A 22002-nucleotide genomic window follows, 5' to 3' on the forward strand; every position below is an offset into this window, starting at 1 on the left:
TTTGGTTCATGGTTGAGATAGTAGAGATTTTCTTAGAAAAGGAAAAGGAGGAAACAGATATGAAGGTAGGACAGCATGTGCTGCCTTGTTCATATTGTGCAACTAGTCAATATATCACCTATTATTTTACAATAGTAAAATGCAGTACTGATTATTTCTAATTTTAAGCATGTGCGTCTAGATATCAGCAGGTCATCCAAACTCGAGTCTTACTGTGCAGTGTGCTGTACTGTTACTGTACTGTGTGGACAAACTGGATCTTCATTTTTCCTGAAGAGCTCATGAAATAGACTGAGCATTGCCAACGACTTGCAGAATAGGCTTCCTTGATTTCCTCTTTCCAATGTAGGTTTATTCTTCCCTAACAGTAAAATTCACCATAAATTTAAACAAACACTGTTATATAGTGGATGGGTTTTGTTCTTGTAGGGAAGTAACCTGTTTGAGCCTGAAGTCAAAACTTCAGAGGACATCCTCATGATACCTCAGGACAAATATTTTGTCTCCCAGAGAATCTAATTCTATATGCAACATGGAGTTATTGTTATTAAGAGCAATATTTTAACTAAATGCAACTACAAATTACACATTTTACCTTGCTGAAATTGCTTGTTAAGAAATCTTTGTCAAAATGTTTTGAGTAAACCTTTTCAGAAAGACATAGTCTGGCAAAAATAAAATTTATCATTTGTGGATTTCTATTAAGTAAATACACAATAGCACAAACTTATGTGGAAGAATACTTGCAAAGAAGCTAAGCCAAAGATATATAATTTCTGGTTAGTTCTAAATGCAGTTAGTTGTTATCCTTGGGTCATTTGGAAGATGTTTTTGTAGTCTTAATTCAGAATCATGGAAAGACACAACTACCATGGATACAAACCTTCCTTTTCCACTCGTAGTTCAATTTTTCCACTAGAGAAGAGCTAGTGTCAAGGGCGTCATCACAAAGGGAGTGACATTCAGCTTTTGGACAACCTGAGCCCTGGAGCGCTCTGCCAGGACTCTGGGTCTGGACTTTTGCACAGGGAGATGCTGACATGTGCATTCAGACCCTCAAGTAGCTTAGATAATCTGCTACTTGCACCTCAAGTCAGGCATTCAATTAATCATCTTGTCAAAGAGCTGCTTTGTGGGGATGTATGTGATACAACCCCTTCTGAATAAACACATGAATTAGCAGTTCCTAGATTCACTTCAACTCTCTGGGGGGATGGAGCACATTTCTTTCTATAAGAAACTTACATATATACCTGGAAATTACAGGAGGCATTAATCTTTCCGGAGTGCTTCTGGAAGAGCAAATCCCATCATTGTCATTATGTTGTCATGTCTGTGGTTTTCAAAACACAGCAATGAGACAAATTACAACAAAATTTAACAAAATCATATTTTACTAACTAAATCACTAAGTAGCTATTACTGCAGCCTGTCCAGTTTACCCTGTCCACTGACATGAGTGCAGTGATAGTGTTGAATACACAGAATCACAGAATGGCCCGGGTTGGTGTCATGCTTTTGTTTTTTGTTTTTCAGTATTCTGCATCATAACATCATGTAGTGCACTGGAGTTAAAGTGTTAATGCTCCAATTCCAGGTACATATTCCCCTATACATTTACAGAAATCATGGGATCTGGCCTTTCTGGGTAGGGCGGTCTCTTACTGCCTTGCAATGGGTCCTGGAGGGTGCTTTCCTAGCCATTCCAAGATTTTCAGGTTTGACTTGGTCTCAGGAACTCTCTCTCTCTCCTATCTTATTTGATTTATTAGTCTCAATTTCAACTAGATTGTATTACATAGTGTTATCTTGCATTCCAATATCATAGTTAGTAAAAGAAGTTTTCCTCCAAGATCACTGCTGCATAAAACCATGACAGTTGGAAGGGACCTCAAGGATCATAAATCTTCAACTTCCCTGCCACATGCAGGGCCACCAACTATTTCATTTTATACTAGACCAGACTGCCCAGGGCCCCATCCAACCCAGTCTTGAAAACCTACAGGAATGGGGCATCCACAGTCTCTCTGGGCAGCCTGTTCCAGTACCTCACCATTCTCACTGTAAAGAATTTCCCGTGACATCAACCCTAACTCTAACCCTCAACTTAAAACCATTTTCCCTTATCCTGCTGTTCTCTACCCTTTCAAAGAGTTTACTCCCCTCATGTTTTCAGGCTCTCTTTAGGTATTGAAAGGCTGCAATGAGGTCACCCCACAGCCTTCTTTTCTCCAGGCTGAACAAGCCCAACTTCCTCAGCCTGTGTTTGTAGGGGAGATGCTCCAGCCCTCTGATCATCTTTGTGGCTCTCCTCTGGACCCTCTCCAGACTCAGACACAGTACTCCAGATGGGGCTTCACAAGAGCAGAGTAGAGAGGGACAATCACCTCCCTGTCCCTTGCTGTCCACCCCTCTTCTGATGGAGCCCAGGATACCATTTGCCTTCCAAGCTGCAAGAGCACATTGCTTGCTCATGTTAAATTCTTCATCCACCAAAATCCCCAGGTCCTTCTCTGCAGGGCTACTTTCAAGGACTGCTCCTTCCAGTCTGTATAAATGTCTTGGATTCCTCTGGCCCAACTGCAAAACTTTGCACTTTGCAATGTTGAACCTCATCAGGTTCACCCAGGCCCACTTTTCAAGTCTGTCAAGGTCCCTCTGAATGGCATCCCTTCCTTCTACCATGTCAACCCCACCACTCAGCTTGGTGTTGTCAGCAAACTTGCTGAGGGTGCACTCGATTTCATCGATGTCATTGATAAAGATGTTAAAAAGCACCGGTCCCAAGACAGACCCCTGGGGGACGCCGCTTGTTACCGGCCTCCACCTGGACACAGAGCCATTGATGACCACCCTCTGTCTGCAGCCTTTCAACCAGTTTCTTGTCCATCGAGTGACCCACCCATCAAATCCACATCCCTCCAATTTGGAGATAAGGATGTGGTGGGGGACCATGTCAAAGGCCTTGCTCAATACTTCTTGGTGAATCAATTTCTTTTTGTCAGCTCCTTGCTTATATATATTTTTTTCTTTTTCCACTATACTGCGACATTTGTAAAAAGAATATTTGGCATGTTTGGAGCTCCTTTTGTAATAGCAATGCCCTGGGTTTGCCCAATCTGTGTGTCTTAACTATACAGAGCATACAAAATAGCAACTTCCTGGGGCTGACATAGTGTGCTTCGTGAGAAATGAAAACAGGTATGGAAAACCTGTGAATCAGCACAGAAAACATCACACATTACCCAGGAAATTGTTTTTATAGTCATGTCAGAAGCAAACACTGATCTCTTATAAAGAAAACCATATGCAAAAGAAACAATAGCCTTTCCAAGTGACTCACATCTTTCACTGTCAGTTCTATCTTACATTATTAGGGGAGGTATTTTACCTGGTTGATGGAAACAGACCAGCCAGTAATCTCAATAATATTTATTGTACAACAATGTACTTAGCATACCTGTTTGTCTGTTGTTGTTAGTGATGTTTTTTTGTTTGATTGTTTGTTTTTGTATTTGTTTCTGTTTCTTTGTTTGAATGTAGAAAAGGCTGCCTAGATGGAGTGGAAAAGTGTCTGAGAAGTGCTGTGAATCATGGAGCTTGCAGAAATATTGTAGCTTTCCTTTCACTAAACAGTGCTTGGACACACAAGGGCTCTCTACAAATTCTAGTTGTTCATAATATTTATTGAGAAAAAGAAAGCTTATTTTATACATAGCAAAATATATGCATACTAGTTGACACAGTAAACTGGCAGGCACAATCCAGCCCTTCGCAAATACGCTTTTTGTTATAAATCTTTGTACCTAACCCTCTTTTATTTAAAGGTAATCTTACCGGAGTCGGTGCTACTCCTGATTTACAGCAACATAAGCAAGGAGTTACTTTCACTTTATTAGTTCTGTTAGCAAAGTGTGGCCTCAACATTGCCGAGTACAAGGGGACAATCACCTCCTTGGTCCTGCTGACTACGCTATTTCTGATACAAGCCAGGATGCCATTGGCTTTCTTGGCAATCTGGACACACTGCTGGCTCATGTTCAGCTTATTGTCAGCTGAAACCCCCAGATCTTCTACCTCCACACAGCCTTCCAGCCACTCTGCCTCAGTCCTGTTGTGGTTGTTGTGACCAAAGTGTAAAGTCCAGCACTTGGTCCTGTTGAACTTCATCCCATTGGCCTTAGCCCAGTTATCCAGCCTGTCCAGATCCCTCTGAAGGGCCTTCCTACCCTCCGGCAGATTGACACTTCCTCCCAGATTGGTGTCACTTGCAAATCTGCTGAGGGTGCACTCAATCCCTTCATCCAGGTCATCAACAAAGATACTGAGCAGGACAGGCCCCAGTGCTGACCCCTGGGGAACACCACTCATGACTGGTCACAGCTGGTTGTAACTGTCTGGACCTGGCCCTCCAGCCAGTTCTTTATTCAGCAGAGAGTGTATCTGTTCAAGCCACAGGCTGCCAGCTTCTCCAGGAGAATACTGTGGGAGATAGAGTCAAAGGCTACGCTAAAGCCAAGATAGACCGCATTTCACAGAATCACAAAATTGTAGCAGTTTAAAGGGACCTCTAGAGATGAAGTCCAACCACCCTGCCAAAGCAGACTCGCTACACCAGGTTGCATAGATAGGTGTCCAGATGGGTCTTCATTATCTCCAAAGAAGGAGACTACACAACCTCCCAGAGCAGCCTGTTCCAGTGCTCTGTCACCCTCACTGTGAAAAAGTTCTGTCGCATATTAGTGCAGAACTTCTTATGCTCAAGTTTATGGTCATTTCCCCTTGCCCTGTCCCTACAGACCACTGAAAAGAGGCTGGCTATATCCCTTTGTCTCCCACACTTTAGATATTTATAAACATTAATAGGATCCCCTCTCAGTCTTCTTTTCTCAAGGATAAAAAGACCCAGGTTGCTCACCCTTTGCTCATAAGAGAGGCTCTTCAGGCCCTTTATCATCTTTGTGGCCTTCTGCTGGACTCTCTCCAGGAGAACCCTGTCTTTTTTTGTATCAGGATCCCAGAACTGGATACAGTACTTCAGATGAGGACTGACCAGGGCAGAGCAGAGGGGGAGGATCAGCCCGCCTGACCTGCTGGCCATGCTTCTTTTAATACATCTCAGGATCCCTTGGCCCTCTTGGCCACCAGGGCACTTAGCTGGTTAATTGCCAACCTGTTGTCCAGCAGGACGCTCAGGTCCTTCTCCATAGAGCTCCTCTCCAGCAGATCATCCCTCAACCTGTACTGATACATCCTGTTATTCCTTCCCAGGTGCAAGACTCTACATTTGCTTTTGTTAAATCTCATCTGATTTCTTACTGCCTAACTCTCCATCCTGTCCAGTTCCTGCTGAATGGCAGCACAGTCTTCTAGAATGTCAGCTACATTTCATCCAATGCAGTGTAAAACCTGAAAGCATAAACTGCAGTCAAAATTGCTAAAGTGCATTTGTCAGCAATTGTACATTATTTTTCCCATTCATCACATGTGCAATCCAACACCTGTCTCCAGAAGCCAAGAATAATGTTGAAGGTGCAGCTGGCAGGCTGGTCTTCTACCTTGACCAAGGACTGCAAGAATGCCGCCAAGAGCATAGTACATACACCCTCTGAAATGGCCTGCACCAGGTGCCACCTGTTGAGTATCCCCCTAAAGATGCAGAGATGGTGCTCTGAGTGGCAAATGTCTCCTTTGCACTCACACATGCCCTGGCACAGATTGGCCACTAGGCCCACATGCACCATTCGGAGCACAGCTGGTGCACTGCTGCTGCAACAGTGTTCAGACAAAGCTGTTTCTGCAAGTGAAGGGCCTGAGCGCAAACAAAACCCAGGCCTAGCAGCCTAGCCTTCCATAGAGCTATTAAATAAATGAGACAAGCACTGTAAGCAATGCATTTTTTCTGCTGATGCTATGTATTTAGGTAATTTTCTCAGAAACAGTGCACTGATTCCACTGTGAGCACTTGTCTAAACCAACACTGAGTTTCCAATTGCTTTACTTGATGCAGGGTTGTGTTGCAAGGAACACCCTGAGCTGCATACATGAGCAGTGATGGTAGTGCAAAATACATGTGTGACAACAGGTGCTACTCCTGCTGAGCCCAGGGCCATCACAAAAACAAGAAAAAATGTGAAGATTAATCACCAAAAAACTCTTTGGCTGGCTGCAGCGATTGTCTTTGCATCCATCAAAGAAGAAATCTCCAAAGCCGAAAGGAACTTCTGAACTTTTACCAATGCTTGTCAAGATTCTTGAGCAGTGCAAACAATGCAACCACCTCAAATGTGTGAGTCATGAGAACCTATTAGAGACAAACACATAGAATATGGGATGTGCACAGGTCTGCTCACCTTGATCCTGTATAACACAGCGGAGAGCAGTGCTACTCTGACTGCTTCCGTATCGGTTGGTGCGGTGCCTGCGGTGCACTCCTTGGAGGCAACATGATGGAACTGTACCTCACAACCCCTATGCCTGTGCCTCTGTTTTATAGACGACAACATTTGGGGCACATAAAATTTTGACGCTCATCCAAGCCCACATCATGACTTTCTCATGAGATTTCAGGCCTTTGCCCACCTGGTGCTGAGCTTAGAGAAGGCTGGGCTCTCACAAATGCTAAATGGAGTGAGCGTGACAACGCACAGCTGTGTTGAACTCTTCACCTCTGATGAGCAATCCTCTTTCTGGGAATCACAAAGCTCAGATGGGAGCTGAAAGCTGCTCTGTGACCTGATGTCATGCACTCCCTCAGGGCTGAACAGCGCAAGATGAAAGGAACACAGCAGCTATAAAGAAACGTATGCAGCTAAGTTCCAACCCAGCACTGGGCTATACACTACAGAACAGGGCAGGCCAAAACCATGTAGCCACAGAGCAGAGGAAACCAGGGAAGGGCAAACGGGCAACAAGCAGGCAGCATGGCAGCAACAAAGCAGTGGGTTTCACGTGGCCCAGCGACACAGAGCCCCACACCGGGTACAGCCCTACAGCCAACGCCCGGCGCGGAGCCAGCTTCCCGCCTCGGCATAGCAGAGTACAGACGGGCCGCGGCCTACGCCCCCGCACAATGGCGGCTGCGCGCGCCCGACCGCCATCTCCCAGGGCCGGGCAGCGCCGCGGCCGCCGCCCGCTCCTCTTGGCGGGGCCGGGGGCGGGGCGGCGGCACTTTCCCATTGGCAGAGGGGAGGCGGCCTTGTGCTGTGCCTGGAGCGACTGCGTAGCGCTTGGGGCGCCGTTCCACGAGGACGAGGAGGCAGGGGATCGAACGATCGAGTTCCGACCGACCGGTCGTGGGGAAGGCGTGCTGCCGCCAGGCAGGTCCTAGCGCGACAGCCAGCAGGGAAACTCCTTCCCGCTTCGCCTCGCCGGGGTCAGGTGCGGGGAGGCCGGAGAGTGCCCAGCCGCTGCTGGGTAGCGGAATCGCGGTGGAATGCGGCGGGCGGGTAGGCGGTGCCCCGGGGAAGGGGCGGGGGTCGCGGGTCGCAGGAGGCGGGGGCGGTGCGGACGAGGGCGGGCGTTCACATCCGCGCTCCTCCGCAGGGCGTAGGGCGGCCCCGGCGTGGCGGTGATGAGGGAGCGGAGCAGAGGCTGAAAGTGGTGGTCAGCGGTGTGGCGCGACGCTACCATGACGGTGTTCCGGCAGGAGAACCTGGAGGAGCACTATGAGACCGGCGAGGATCTCGGCAGGTGGGTGTGGGGCGGCGGCGGGGACAGAAGTTCTCATTGTGCCGTTGTGGCCAATCTGGGAGCTGCGGAAACAGGGCCGGCAGTGGTGCTGGGGCGCGGTGGGCAACGGGCAGACCCGTTCCTTCGCCCTGCGGCTCAGCCCTTCGGAGTTCGTCGTCCTCCCCGCTCCTGTAGGATAGGGTTGCGGCATTTCTTGGCGGCACAGGGCCGAATCTGTGTCCGGTGGTGATGTCAGCGATTGCAAAGCTCGGACAGTGTCACGTTACTGCAGGGCTGTGCCGAGGGCAGGGGATGTGTGGCCACCCCGGGGGTGGCGGTCTGGCGGCCCGGCTTTGCCCAGTGGGGCTCTGAGCCGTGGGACTGCGGATGGAAAGGAGCGGCATGTTATCAGGGACGTTTAAAGGAACAGTAACGTACTCGTTGTGCAGGCACATGCAGAACCTTTTTCTACATCTCAGGTGCCTGTTGGACAGCCTTGTCGTACTGACTTGTTGGATATCGTGGTAGAATGGTATGTGGTATACTGAACCATAAATTTCAGGTCCGAATTCTTTATTTGGGCTTGAAAAAGATTTTGGGAAGAATGTGTGAAATGTTCTGGAATTCAGTTTTCAGCTTCTGGATTACTGAAACTGGCACCATGCTTGTGCTTACAGACATGGGTACTTGATTTATTTTACAAGAGAAAATAAAGACAGAATCAGAAATTATCTATTGTGTTTTCTTAAAATTCTTCACAGAGAAAAAGGTTCTAGCCTGCTAGTTGTGGAAATGCTGAGCTTGATATAACCCCTCGTGTATTCCTTTTAGAGGGAAGGTGTCAGTGCAACCCTTGGTCACCAACACCTGTTTGTGATAAAGAGCTGCTTCCTTAACAATGCTCACATACAGAAGAGGTTCCATAAGGACACTCACAGAGGCAGCGTGTAAAAATATGAGGATTTTTCCGTACAAGCATGCTTCAGAAGTCTCATGTTAACTCCAGAATATAGCACGGAAGATGGGGAATTTCATTTTTGAAGCATGGGGAAGTGCAAACACTGAATGATGTTATATAGTATTAAAAAAAAAAAAATCAAGTGGAGTTTTTTAAATTATCTGAATATCATGTAATAAAGTTCTGTAAAAAACAAAAATTGTTGCATTAATGTGATGAATTAGAAACAAGGTGTTGCAGTACCAAGGCTGTTTGCTTTTCTCCATTTTAGTGGTTTATAACCTTGGCATGCAGTTTAAACCTATAACATATAAGAATTTAAATGAATTATTTAAACTGTATTTGTTTCTCCTGAAAGTAAATGTAACAAAGAACCTTGCTGATTTTTAGTGACTATTGTGAGAAAATGCTGATTATAAGCATAACCAGATGTGTGGGTTTCGCTTTAAAAATAAAAGGGCTGAAGGAGTTTACGTCAGTACCACTCTGACAAATACACATCATTTCATAGCTAAGTGCTGCCATAAAATAGTAGGGGTAAAGAAATCTCAGCACAGTTGTTGAGCAGTTTAGTTCACTGATGCTTTTAATTCATTTTTGAACTTAAGCTTCCAGGGTTGCTTGAAATACTCTTGTAAATCCTATTTCTTTCTCTTGCTTCATTCCCCCTTAGGCTCATCACCTTATATTTGCAAATAAATGTACTTGCAAATATCAACCCTGAGTGAGGCTTAAAACTGAAGGATCAAGTGACTATTAAAAGCACCTAAGACTTTAAGTTTTTTTGTATTTATATGAGCACCTGAGTCATGATCTAACATTTGGCTAAGCGCTGATGAAAGGTTCTTTTTTTTTTTTTTTTTTTTCCCCCCTAAATCAGTCTGATCAGTCTGTTTTTCCCTTGTTAGGGATGAACTCATTTATTTCCACTTAGTTCACAGCAGCAGTGAGACAAACAAGTGGGTAAGCAAACAGATTAGTGTTGGGTTGTTTCACTTTTTTTTTTTTTTTTTTTTTTTTTTTCCACTAAGGAATATTTTCCTATATGGGTCCTGAAGCTCCTAGACTACCTGCCTTTTGAGAATGCTAATACTTTGGTATCTTAATGTTTTCACTATTTTTTTTTTTTTTTTTTGTAATATATTTTGCTACCTCTATTGCCTTGTAATACTTCAGATAGTAACTACAATAAAAAGTAGCTTTGCTATTCTAGCAAAGGTCTCTTAAAGAAAATACGTGGATTGTGTAAATGAAATTTCTGATCAAAGCTAGTAAAGAAAGTTTTTAAATACCTGCTTGCACAAAACCTGCAGGTGGCTGAAACAAGGCAAGTGGTAATGGCATGCTTTGGCTGAAAAAATGCACTACTCAGTTTTATGTTATTTCTCAGTGGCATTGCAAAAGTAATGAACGGTCATTTTCTCACTAAAGTGTTGAGTTTTATTCAGTTCTTTAGTTTGTTTTGATTTATCATTACAGAAAATAAGAGAAAAAGAGTTCAGAATTGTGAATACTTGTGGGATCATTCACTTTTTTCATCTTGCTTCTACATTAATTGTGCAGATAGCTTTGTGATTGCTGAAGTAGATTTACTTCTTTTGTCATGTTTAGCTTTTGTACTGAGTATCCTGAGTCTTGCCAACCAAATTCTGTCTTTGGGACGGAACATCATACATGGAGACTGTGCTCTTGACCATTGTACGCGTTGTTCTGTGTACACTTTTTTTCGTCTTACAGATTTAGTGGTATGTATCAGTTTATTAGCCCAGTGTAAGTTATTGTGTTAAATAATCATCTAACCGTGATATTTTGAAGAATGTTGGAGGTTCTGATCCTGCTGGGTTAAAGATGATCATGACGGAGCAACAGATTTGCTAAAGCAGGTTTATTCATTTTAATTCTGCCTGCAGTTGCAAGCCATCTGACTGTGCATTTTAAATACCCTGCTGCAGTGCCTCTGCTTCAGTTTGCCCAGAAGATGGGAATTAAAGTTCATCAGTATTAAAAACCTTACCATGGGGAGGATGCAAGGAAAGACCTTGAAACCAGATCAGACTAATAAAAATGAGTTTTCCTACTCTTCCGTGATTGACTTTGCCCAGAAGCAGTTGCTGTGAGAAATGGTGCATTGCTCAGGAAATTATTGGGAGTGGTATCCAAGCAAAGCTACACTACGTACATCATGTTTGTTTATATGAATTGAAATGACTTGGTTAATAGTCTTAAATACTGAATTCCTCTGCCTCTACTTTTACTTTTTTTTTTTTTTCATTAAACTTTTGTGTGTTTCCTGAAAGAGCTGCAGATTTGTGAAATGTTTTGGAATTGTAGAATGGCATTTGTGTTGCACGGTTGGTTTGCTTCTTATTAATAGGGCACCCCTGTTGTTTCAAAAAGTAGGAAGAGGTATCCGGCGAATTGAAACCTCACTTGTTTGGATCTTTTGAACTCACAAGTGAAACACTTTCAACCATTGTTGAACAAAACAATGTATCTCAGCAGCTCTGGAATCAACATGCTTCTGCTTGGTAGCTCAGTAAGCAGAGGAGCCGCCAGGGTTAGCTTACTGCTTTCTGCTATTATCTGAGGTATCTAATCACTTCACCAGTTCAGAGAGGAAAATGCATAGGGTAATGTGATGAAGGTGCTGATAAGAGAGAATAGGCAGTTGTGGAAGCGTGTATTTATGATTTGAAAAATGTTCTTTACCTTTAGAGCATTCAGCTAGAGAAATCTTTTTTAGGCAGTGTGGGATCTGATTTCAGTAGTAAGCAGTGAGTACGTAGGCAGAAAAAATATATATATATATATGTATATATTTCTGGTTGTTCATGCTTCAGTTTTCAGAAATGCTCATTTTTAGGGCTGCAGAGGCTGTCCATCACCTATCCATACACTGGAACAGTAATTACACTGCACTCTGGTGTTGAGAGGAAAGAGAAAACAGTGGACAAAAAATGCTTGGATGACAACTATAACATGACCTTCATGGTGCTTTTCAGGCTTGCCAACCTGAACAACTCATACTGATAAGCTGATTTGCAGAAATTGTGCACATATTGTCAAGTTCTGTTATGAGATACACAGCATGTGAAATTCCTTCAAGATGATGCTTCCTCTCAAACGGCCAAGCTGAGAACCATGCCAGCTGTCTTTTTAATACTGTCATAGGGTGATTTTTTTTTCCCTTTAGTTATCCTACTAGAAAGTCATGATAAGGAGAGGAGCAGTTTGAAGGATGGTCTCGTAAAGAAAGCTGGAAGTATTACATTTGTCTAAAATTTTTAACTATGTGTGTGGAAACTTCAATTTCTGCTTCATCAGATAATCCTACCAAATCACTACTTAGTTTGCTCTCTTGAAAGACATGCTAACCTTCATTTTTGTGCAGAGACAATACTACTGAATATTGAAGATGGGTAGCAACCCCTGGAGCAGTGTTTCCCAAGTTAACTTGTGTAAGCTTTGCAAATATGAAATTCAGTACTTTTGTAACTATGTATGCAAATTCCAGTAATACATGATAGTGAATTGCAATAAATTGAATGGGCTCAAACTGTTGGTCCCAGAGCTGCTACTTGTGTAAGACACCTGAGTGGCTGATGAAGCCCAGCTTGCAGCAAAGAGCTATTTCAGTGCTATCTCTGAGCTGTGTATGTGTTGTATCAGTACTGTAAGCTTTGAGAAGCTGAATATTTAATGCTTGCCTTGGTAACACCAAGCAGAGCAAGTCCTAGCCCTGGTGGTTGCATGGGGACGGAAAAAATAATCCTCTAGCTGTAGAGCATGGTTGTAGGAATTACTCTTCTGGATCTCATCTCACTTTGTCTCAAAGTCATGCCCCAAAATAGCTCTATTTGGAAATGCATAATAAACTGCAAACTGCAGATCATGCAGGCTGCATGCAGCACAGCCACTAACAACTGTTGCCTTGTAAAACGTGTTGAGAGGTGTTGCTGCAGGAAAACCACAGGAAGTACAGCTGCTTTTTGGTGTGACAACTTCATTCTTAGTGCATTTTTCTGTTTGGAGAAGTGTCTGATTTATAAGACTTTTAAAACTAAGTGTAATCAAATCTACCGATTATTATTCATTCATCTAAATGAATGTAAATCTGAACTCATCAGGAAGTAGACAAAAATGTTTGTCTTTGATTTGTCTTCTAGGTAGGTTCAGTGAAGTATAGTCAGCTCCTGAATTGTTGTGCTGAGAGTGTGTTTAAACTTAAATTTGTTCTTTCAGCTTTGCATTTTTGTTTTTCTGTGAATGTGGAAGTTTTTTTGGCGGACTTTTTTCTCATTTCTATTTGCCTTTACAGATGTTCAGGTAAATCAGGGTTTATATGTTATGGAGGAAACATATGTCAGTTAGAGCAGTGATTTAGTAGTTTCTGTTTCCCGAATAATAGTGTCTTGCATAGTAGTCTTATCTCAAGTAAAACTTCTCTCAAACTGTGTTTTGACACCATTGCAGGAAGGTGGGTGACCCCAAGGAGTACTATCCAGCAAATCTGAAAAGCATTAATCGCCAGCACAGTAGATCTTTCTTAATCAACACTAGCTTATGGAAGTGGACAATGAAAGTTTGCATCTCAGGGTTCTGGAACTGAAAGTACTTCCTTGTGTATCTTCATAATGTAGTACGAATAGAGTAATGTAAATGGTGTGAAAGTTAGTGGAGCAGACTGTGAGAGCCTCTGTGAGATAGCCTAACATAGGTAATTTTGCTGCAGTCAGATCTCATAACTTGGGGCTGATATTGCAAGAGTGGAGCCTGCTTGTCTTGGTCAAGTTGTTGGGTAACATTCCTATCACAGTGTAGAAGGATGCGATTTTTCTAAGTGCGCTGAAAGGATGAAAACGTTTAAGGAAATGAAGAAACTCTGATCTTGAAAGATCTAAATTAGATTTACACTTCAGTATTCAAAGGTAAATGAACAGGCTGGAAATTGAAATGCTGCTGGCCTCCAGGAGAGCGAACTTCAGGTTTCTCTTTGAAACAAAGTTGGTTTGAACAGGGAACCTAAATTGTTCGAAGACTGAGCTTGTTAAATTAATGGGGTGTTTATCTTGACACTGTTGTGGGGAAGGAGGAAGCTGATAAGTATTTATTCTTGGTGGATCTTTCAGATCAGCTTTCAATCTCTCTTCTATCCAGGCATGTTATCGTCCTTGAGCATGTTTCCTTCTTTATGAAGGCTATTATATTTTAAGCATGTTAGAATATTATGTATTTTTTTTTGGTTGCTTCATGCATTGATGTCATGGTGAATGTCTTCTAACAGGTGCATTTCCCCTAATCCAGAGCAGTTTACATAGTTTGGCATTGTTGTGAAGCCCTGCACTAAGTAATCCATTTGATGGTTTGCAACCTTTTGGTTTTGGTTTTAATATTTTATCCCCTGCCCCTTATTCCACATTGATTGCATAACCAGATGTGATGGATGACAACTTCTGCTTGAAGATGCAGTAATGGGGAGGAAGAAGCATTGCTGCGTGGCTGCCCAGACTGTGTGTGTGTGCATTCTCCACCACCAGCACAGAACTTGCAGAGCAGTGGTATGCCACTTTTTAAAGGAGTAGGTTGCTCCCTGAATAGCCTGCCTGCACATTTAAGATGCTGCAGGTGTTCAGAGCGTGTAGTCTGTACTTCTTTGGAAGAAAACTAGCTCTTACCAGGTGATGGTGAGCATACGAGGGTATATCCACACCTCTGGAGAGTTTGCAGTCAGTGTAAATTATAACCGTGCTTACAGCCTGGTCAGGATAGTTTTATTGGATTAATTGCTGAGCTGTTCAGGGGAATGAGCTGCTGAAAAGGAAAAAAACATTGCTGTATGCTGTGCCCTGCTATTTGTGCATTTATTGCTTCAGCTCAGTGGTAGGATTGCCTTTAACTAAAGTAATCTACTATTAATATTTGATTTCTACTGTATCTTTTTTAGTGAGCTATCAGTTCAGTTATAAATTTTTGCCATTTACCTGAGGTGGTCCTGCTTTCTGTCTAGTATGTCATTTTGTTTCTGGGCTCTTGTACTTTTCTCAGCTTTATCTCAAAGAGCATCTCTCGCAGACTCACTATAAGGCGTGAGGTGTGGGATGGTGTGTGCCTCTGAAAGTGTTTGCTGAGAGTGCCTTGCTTGTGAGCATGCCTGTGGGGCCAGGGATAAGGAGGACCAACATCTGGATATACAGTGTTCTGAAGTTACTACCCTTACAGGAGAAAAGAGGAAAGGTGTTCATTTTCTGGAGTCTGTGGTGACATTCAAGACATGATTACAGAGAAGTGAGATGGTTCCTTTCATCTCTCTGGTCTCAGCTGAAATTTTTAGTCTCGATTTGTGTTGCAGGTTGTCTACAGCTTAGGAGGACTGTATTTTATTTCTGAGATGGTGCCTCTTAGTCTTCATTTTTCTAAATGACAGGAAGAAAACTAGTGTTAAAAAATTAAACTGCTGAGATCCTGTGCTCTCTTGAGTGCACACTTTGTTTGGTGTTTACTGTGCTTATTTATGTAGGTGTCACTAGGCACAGGTAACTCTTATGTTACTTGATTGTATTGCATTCTCTTCTGGCACTACTTGCAGCTAAATTATTTTGCCAAGTTCAGTGGAGATTTAGTGGTGTGGAATCTGTTTCTCCTTGTCCAGACTGGGAAATAATATTGCTGGATATTTTAGTTCTAACAAGTTCTTGGCCAAGATCCCATGACTTCCAGTAGTTCCACCAAATGAATTGGCAGCTTATTACTTACTAAGAAAACCACATATATGACGGTCTGGGTCATAGCATCTGTGAAATGTTGGGTTAACTCCCAATTGATTTTTACAGATTTTTATGAGTGTGGCATGCAGGCTCTTGTTCATAGCTGGTGAAAATACATAGCTAATGGTGGTAACTGTTGAATAATGGTGTTTTGTATCTGAGAACTTGTTCTATCAAATAGCGTTGTCATGCTCTTTGTAACTGTTGTGGTTTCCATTGAAATAACTAGGAGGTATTACTTTTGGAGCAGCAATGTGCGTAGATCTGCTGTATGTTCCCTGGGAAAGGAAGGTGTGCCAAGGAACAGCTTAGTCCATTGTGTCTTTGTAATTCTTGTTGCTTTCTATTTGAAAGGACCTTCTGATACTACTTCACATTTCTGCTGAAAAGCATTGCTTTTTCTGCTTTTGTTACTAATTACAGCATTAATTGAGGAACAGATAGTCCCAGATTACATTTTACGAAGCTGGTCCATTTCTGGTTTCTCTTGTTCCTTCTTTCCATTATGTTTTCCTCTATGGATGCCATCAGGTAGCTCCTGGGGAGCACTGCAGTGCCTCGCTCTTAGCCTGCTGAGGTGCCCTTAGAGTGTGGCCAAACCTGTCACAAGGAGAGACCTGTGATGGTCTTTGTCCTCACCTGCCACGCTACCCATGCAAGGACCACTGGCATGATGAGTGGAAGGGGAGCATTTGGACCTCCATGCCACTTCATGGAATTGCTGCTCTGAGCAGGGGGAGAAGCCTGACTGATTAAACCCAGGTTACAAGGGCTGTGACTGCATGGTCTGAGCATGTTTCTCATCGCGGCAGCTATAGGGCAGACAGGCAGGCCTTCCTTTGCGTGGAGGTCAGAGGGGGCCATTTGCAACTTTTTTTTTTTTAAATGTTCTGAATTCCTAAGTGCTCCAGCTCATCTGTGAGTGTGAACAGATGTAAATAAAGACTAAAGGGCAGGGAAAGCAGACAATTACTTGTTTGTAAATAGCAGCTCATAAAACAGTAATGTATACAGTCAGTTACTAAGGCTTTTGGTATGAGGTTTGAGTATGTGACAGAAACTGAGCTTCGTTTGCAATTCTTTTAATAACAGGTTTTGGTGTCTTCCTAAAAAACTTACTTCAGTCAAGGAGAGGCATCACATTTGCCAACGCAGATTTTCTTGGAAGGCATCAAAAAATGATGCGCTTATAGATTTTATTGCTTGGTGTATTTCTTGTTGTATGTAGATAACATCAAATTAATAACTGAAAGGGGAAAAGTAAAAATTTTTCTAAGCCAAGTATAAGCTTGTGGTTTTATGTGTTTCTTCATGTTCTTGTACTGGAATTTAATAAAACCTGTAGATTTTGCAGTGCTTATTCATACCCAATGGGAAGTAAAAATCATAACTTCAATCGTATCTTCTCTTAAGAAAGCATAACCAATTTGGGGGCTTTGCAGTCTGTCTTCATTTCTGTTTATTGTCTTTCTAGCAATTTTGCTGATTAATCAGTATGCTGTCATACTATTAAATCTCTCTTTCAAAGATAATGGAAAAACAACTCCTTAACGTGGCCGTTTTATATATCTAATGACTGTTTCTCTGCTGTGAATGCCTTCCAACATTTAGGCAGGCTAACTTAAGAAGTAGTGATAATTTCTGAGCTGGTTTACAAATTTCATGAAAAATCCTAAGGGAAAAATAAACTCCTAAAGAGCAATAGCAGTATTAAGATTCAAATTCTGTAGGGGTTGGCACAGTAAATTATGTTCTTTGTATATATTGCTATTTACTTAGGCATCAATCCTGTACATGCAGGCTCCTTTTCATTATTTTAAATGGTGGTTAGCATAGCGCTTTTTAAAAAAATAAATCTATGCATTGTCTCACCTTATTTCTGGCTTTTTCATTTCCATCAGAGATGTAGCTATTATTTGAACTGTTTACAAATGTGAGTACCCTGTTTTTCATATGATAAGATGGTTTCTGAAAAGGCTTTAACAGATGTACATATATTCAGACCAAATGAATTCCAGCAAGCTCCAGTGCAGGCATCATCATTACAAAATGGCTGGTATCCAGCTGGCCTGGAAGTTTTACAGCCATACATACTCCCCTAGCTTATATAGTAGATACTGCTTTGTCTAGTCATGGATTGGCATTGGTATTTTAAGCCACTGTATCTATGTGTAGGCTTCTGTCTGAAGCATTTTCTTGAGTCCTTACTTGGGCAATTAAAATAATAGTTCTTCCTGTTCTGGAGTTTTTTAATTGCTAAGTAAAGTGCTAATGTTAAGGGACTTGACATACAAGGCCTCTTCTGTTGTTGTTACCTTCGAGCTACACAAGAATGGTAAACATGTAAAGAATGATGTATTTGCTTATGCTTACAAAGTGATATCCATCAATTTGTTATTCCCCCCGCCCCCCTCTGCACACACACACCCCAATAATGCTGCAGTAGTTCTTGTGCCTAGGCAATAATTTGATCAGGAAAAAGAAATGTCTTGGCATTGCTCAGCCTCTTGTATAAAGTTTCTTCAGTGCTGATAACTTGCATTTCTTGCCCTGTCTACTGGCACAGCAATAAACATGCAAGTCTAGCATTATACAGGCCACATAAGTAATTGCTACATAGATGATGTGAAACTGAAGATAGTGCTGAATTGTGTGCATACAGGAAATGAGGGAGGTTTTGTCTGTGCCTGTTTGGTGTGTGCCTCACACCCACCTATTCTAACAATCCTAACAATTTGAAAATGCAAAAAAAAATTTAATTTTAAATGGCTACTTTAGGATTTCAATTGTTCATTGATTGCTATAAGTTTTCTTTGTAGCTCTTTGTTTTGTATCTGCAGTAATTTATGGGTTTCCAGCAGGACAGAACCATCAGACCTTCAGTAATGGTTTTTGATTTATTTTTTTTCAGTGCACCTTCTTTTCTAAACAGCTGCTGTCAGCATAGATCCAGAATACTTCCGTTCAGTCCAGTTTGCATTTCAAAACCCAAATGTGAATAGGAAAAAAAAAAAAATTGATATGAGAATTCCTGTTCAAACAAGGGAATATGTTTTAAGAACTCCACATCAGTATGCAGTATCTCTTTGTTCTAATTATCAATAACAGCATGAATTAACTTATTTACCTGCCTACTAAGCCACATTAATCCATTGACAAAAGTGTAATTTAGATTTATCAGTGCAGTACTAGTGAACAGATTGATGTAAAGAAGTTTCTCTCTGGTTTTTTTTGTGTGTGTGTGTAGCTTGGACCTTCGAAAATACTTTCTCTAATTGTACACAGATGCCAGTTTTCCTGTGCCAGGAATGTTCCTTTTATCCACTAAAAAGTTCTAGCAAGCAACTCCTCTTTCTGGCAAGGGCTTTGTAAATTCTTGAGAGTTAAAATAAATCTTCCTGCACCTTTTTAACCTCCTCTTTTCTGCCACATGCTTTCTTCCCTTGACCTTCAGCTGTGTTAAACTAATTTTAAAGGGCACAGTTTGCCCTAATTGCTTAACAGAGTATGATCAAGGAGAAATCCCATATATTGTCTGCTAACCCTGTGGTCATAATTTCTTTAAAATCATGTGTTCGTTTGACAGAGTGCATTGATGGGAAGTCTGTGTGCTGATGTTGTCCATGGAGGATTTAGCAGCTGCATGATCTCTTTTTCTTCATTGTTTGAAGCACCGTTGACAGTGCCACCTTTTCTGCTTGAAAACCACTTACCCTTCATTCTTCAAGGCACTTAAAAGAGAGACAGAAAATTGGTGTCCAACTGAATCACGAAACCCTGCTTTGCTTTTCTACCCAAATAAAAAATATGTGGGTGTGACTTTTTGTGTGATCTTCCCTTGAAGACTAAAGACAATTTAGGTGTGAATGCAGCTTGAACTTGAACACATAGAATTAAAAGGTAACTGCTGTCAGCCTCTCATTCCCAAACCCCTCCAGTGAGGTTGATTGCGGCTCGCTTGGGCTGTGGGTGCTGGCTGCCAGGCCTGTCACAGCCCTTGCCCCACCCTGAGTGCCAAGTGGAAAACTGCTTTCCCTAGCTCCTTTGTGAGGCAGATAGCTGTGCATGGGCAGATTGGGAGTTAGACTTCTGTTTATGATAAATGAAGTCATATTAAGTGGGGGTGCAGGGGTTTTTCTAGTTCACAGAATGACTTGGTTGATGGTGAAACTAGCCCTTTGAAAAGTATGGTGCAAGTAAAAGCATGAGTTTCCTAGCTGTGTCTGGATTTCTTAGGTAAACTAACTGCATGCTATTGGTTTTGAGCTGTTTCTAAGGGCTAATTGTGACGCTTTGTCCTTGTGTGGTACCTGCTAGCTCTTACTCCCCTGCTGGAGTGCTGGGTAGGCGTCAGTGCCATCACCACACTCCTTCATGGGAGAAAGAAAGCTGATGTTGGACGGCTCTTTGAGCTCTCACTTTCAGACAAAAATAGGGATGAAAACTAACTTTCTATTAATGGTACTTCTTGTGCTAGGTCCAGTATTATTTTCCCACTTACATATAATTTATTTCTTCTGTATTCTGTAATACCAAAAGAACAAGTTCAGAAAGCAGTGTGACTGCTTGCCCTTCTGTCTGTCATGTGTATTGCATACCTTGTGACTGCAAATTAATAAATAAATAATAAATTGGTATCCTTCCTTCTGTGCGCTTCCATTGATCTGTAGTTTATGTGCTACAGTCTTAAGCTCCAAAATTGTCAACCATACACCCATAAATGTTACTGATGTATTATTTTGCTGGTAGTTATAACAGCAGCTGTTGGGGCTCGTTGTCCTCACATGAGGAAATGTGGAAAAAATAAAGAATCCATGTGGTAGGGTTTATGAGGAGAGATGCAGCCCATCCTTGTGATAAGCAATGCAGCAGCTTTTTGTGTTCCTCTGTGGAACAGAGAGCTGTTAGTACTTGAGTGATGAAACTAACGCAGATGAGATAGTGTTTTTGGGGGGGATTTTTTTTTTTTTTAAGCCCTGACAGGGCTTCATCTTGCCAGAACACTGGTGAGAGTGTGAAGCGAGTACCTGAAGCATGCCCAGAACTGTTGGCTTAGCTTTGCTGCAGCAGTAACTGTTCATTTGTTTGTTCATTTTTAGCTTGGGTACTCTCCTAGCAGAATACAGAATTTGTTTCTAGAACTTGTATCTGCACCCCTCAATTTGCTGTCTTAAACCAAAATATGCGTTACTACACTTAAGCCTCTTAATGTTTTGCTGATACCCTTTCTTCTGTGATGTTCAAGCAAGTTTAGTAATGTTAGGTGAAATTAGGAAGCCTAATGGCTTTTATCTTTAAAACAAGGGTGGAGGAGGAAAGGAAAGAGACTGTTTGTCTGTGTGGATGTACAGGATATATGGTATTTGGTTTTCTATGCATGTTTTTTACTCCTTTTTTACTTAACACATAAACTGTGTTGTCATTGGTGTTTTTTGAGAGGTCCTGTGTTTAGTCAGCTGCATAAAATGATCTAATAATAAAATTCTTCTTCTGCACCTAATTATGGTGTTCACTTTTTGGAGGATTAAGAAGTTTAAAAGCATTGCAAACGATCTCATTTAAACACACCTTTCTTAATCCTGTCAAATAATGTTATATTTTTAACAGTGTTTATGTATTAGTAACTTTTAGTGATGACAACCTATACTGACCTAGAAAAAAAAGAGGCATCTTTTTGATACTGTTTCTTGCATATGCTCAGTGCTGAAAAGCTCACAGGAAAAATCTAAGTTTGTAACACAATGCTTTTTGAAGTAAAAATTGAATCCATTCTTGAGGGAAAGGGATGAGCCTTGTGGATGTGTTCAATTAATATCTCTGTATCAGTGTTTGCAAAGCGTGTATGCAAGCGGCAGGGCAGGTGGTGCCTCAGAGCAGCAGGCAGAGGTCATTTATTCATCCAGGGCAGTCTTGTGCTGGGACAAGGGCATGTGGGCTCTGCCTACCCTGGCCACTGGAACCATGTGGTCGTGAGGCAGGGCACTGTGGCACAGGGAGGAATTGCTGCCTGAGGCTGCTGTTGCTCACCTCATTCTCTTAGGCGGCTTCCCCACAGCCCAGGCTGTACAGTGTGGTTAATCTCTGTAAATCTTGGGCTAGTTTGCGGAGTATGTTGGAAATATATACAGCTTGTTCATGTGCAGCTTGGTTCAGATTGCTTAACTACTCTGTATTCTCCTGCCTCTTTCTTCATCATTGTATCAAGGTTCAGTTGCTTCTGTATCCCAACAAAAACAACACATCACTGTGTTCTATGTTGTCTTGGGTGTTTATCTTTTTTTATATTTGCTTTTTGTCCTTTGCACTTTACCTGCTCTTCAACCTCAACTGAGTACTTGCTTCCTGATGCCTGTTGGATTTTTTTTTCTTTTTCACACACTTCAGTGTGTCAAAATGCACTGGCCTGTTCTTAGTACCTGAATATCTGGCCAGCAGTTGAAGTTTTTCAGAATGTTCGCAGTTATGAAAGGATGGAATGTCTTAAGTCTAAAATAATCTATTTTCTTTATGTGATGTACTCTTAGCCTTTGTCCAACATCCTGGCTGTAACATTTACGTCATAAAGTTGTCTTCTGCAATAACAAGCTCACCTTGATACTTTGTGAATCA

The 22002-nt window shown here is 42.0% G+C and overlaps 1 protein-coding gene across 4 annotated transcripts in view; it reads left to right on the forward strand.

Annotated features, from left to right (window-relative positions):
- Window positions 1-7201: 7201 nt before the first annotated feature.
- DAPK1 (death associated protein kinase 1) overlaps window positions 7202-22002 on the forward strand; it is a 91969-nt gene continuing 77168 nt past the window's right edge. For 3 of the 4 annotated variants that reach the window (XR_006180267.1, XM_042877401.1, XM_042877403.1), the window contains exons 1-2: window positions 7202-7380; window positions 7546-7692. Coding sequence is in view for 3 of the 4 variants with exons in the window: in XM_042877401.1 (XP_042733335.1) it covers window positions 7631-7692 (62 nt within the window). In the remaining variant the exon portion in view is untranslated. The other variant, XM_042877402.1, reaches the window with a different exon arrangement.

The sequence above is a fragment of the Lagopus leucura genome, unplaced genomic scaffold, assembly GCF_019238085.1.
Source record: "Lagopus leucura isolate 7727_CA_CO unplaced genomic scaffold, USGS_WTPT01 Super-Scaffold_100018, whole genome shotgun sequence".
NCBI classification, from domain to species: Eukaryota; Metazoa; Chordata; class Aves; order Galliformes; family Phasianidae; genus Lagopus; species Lagopus leucura.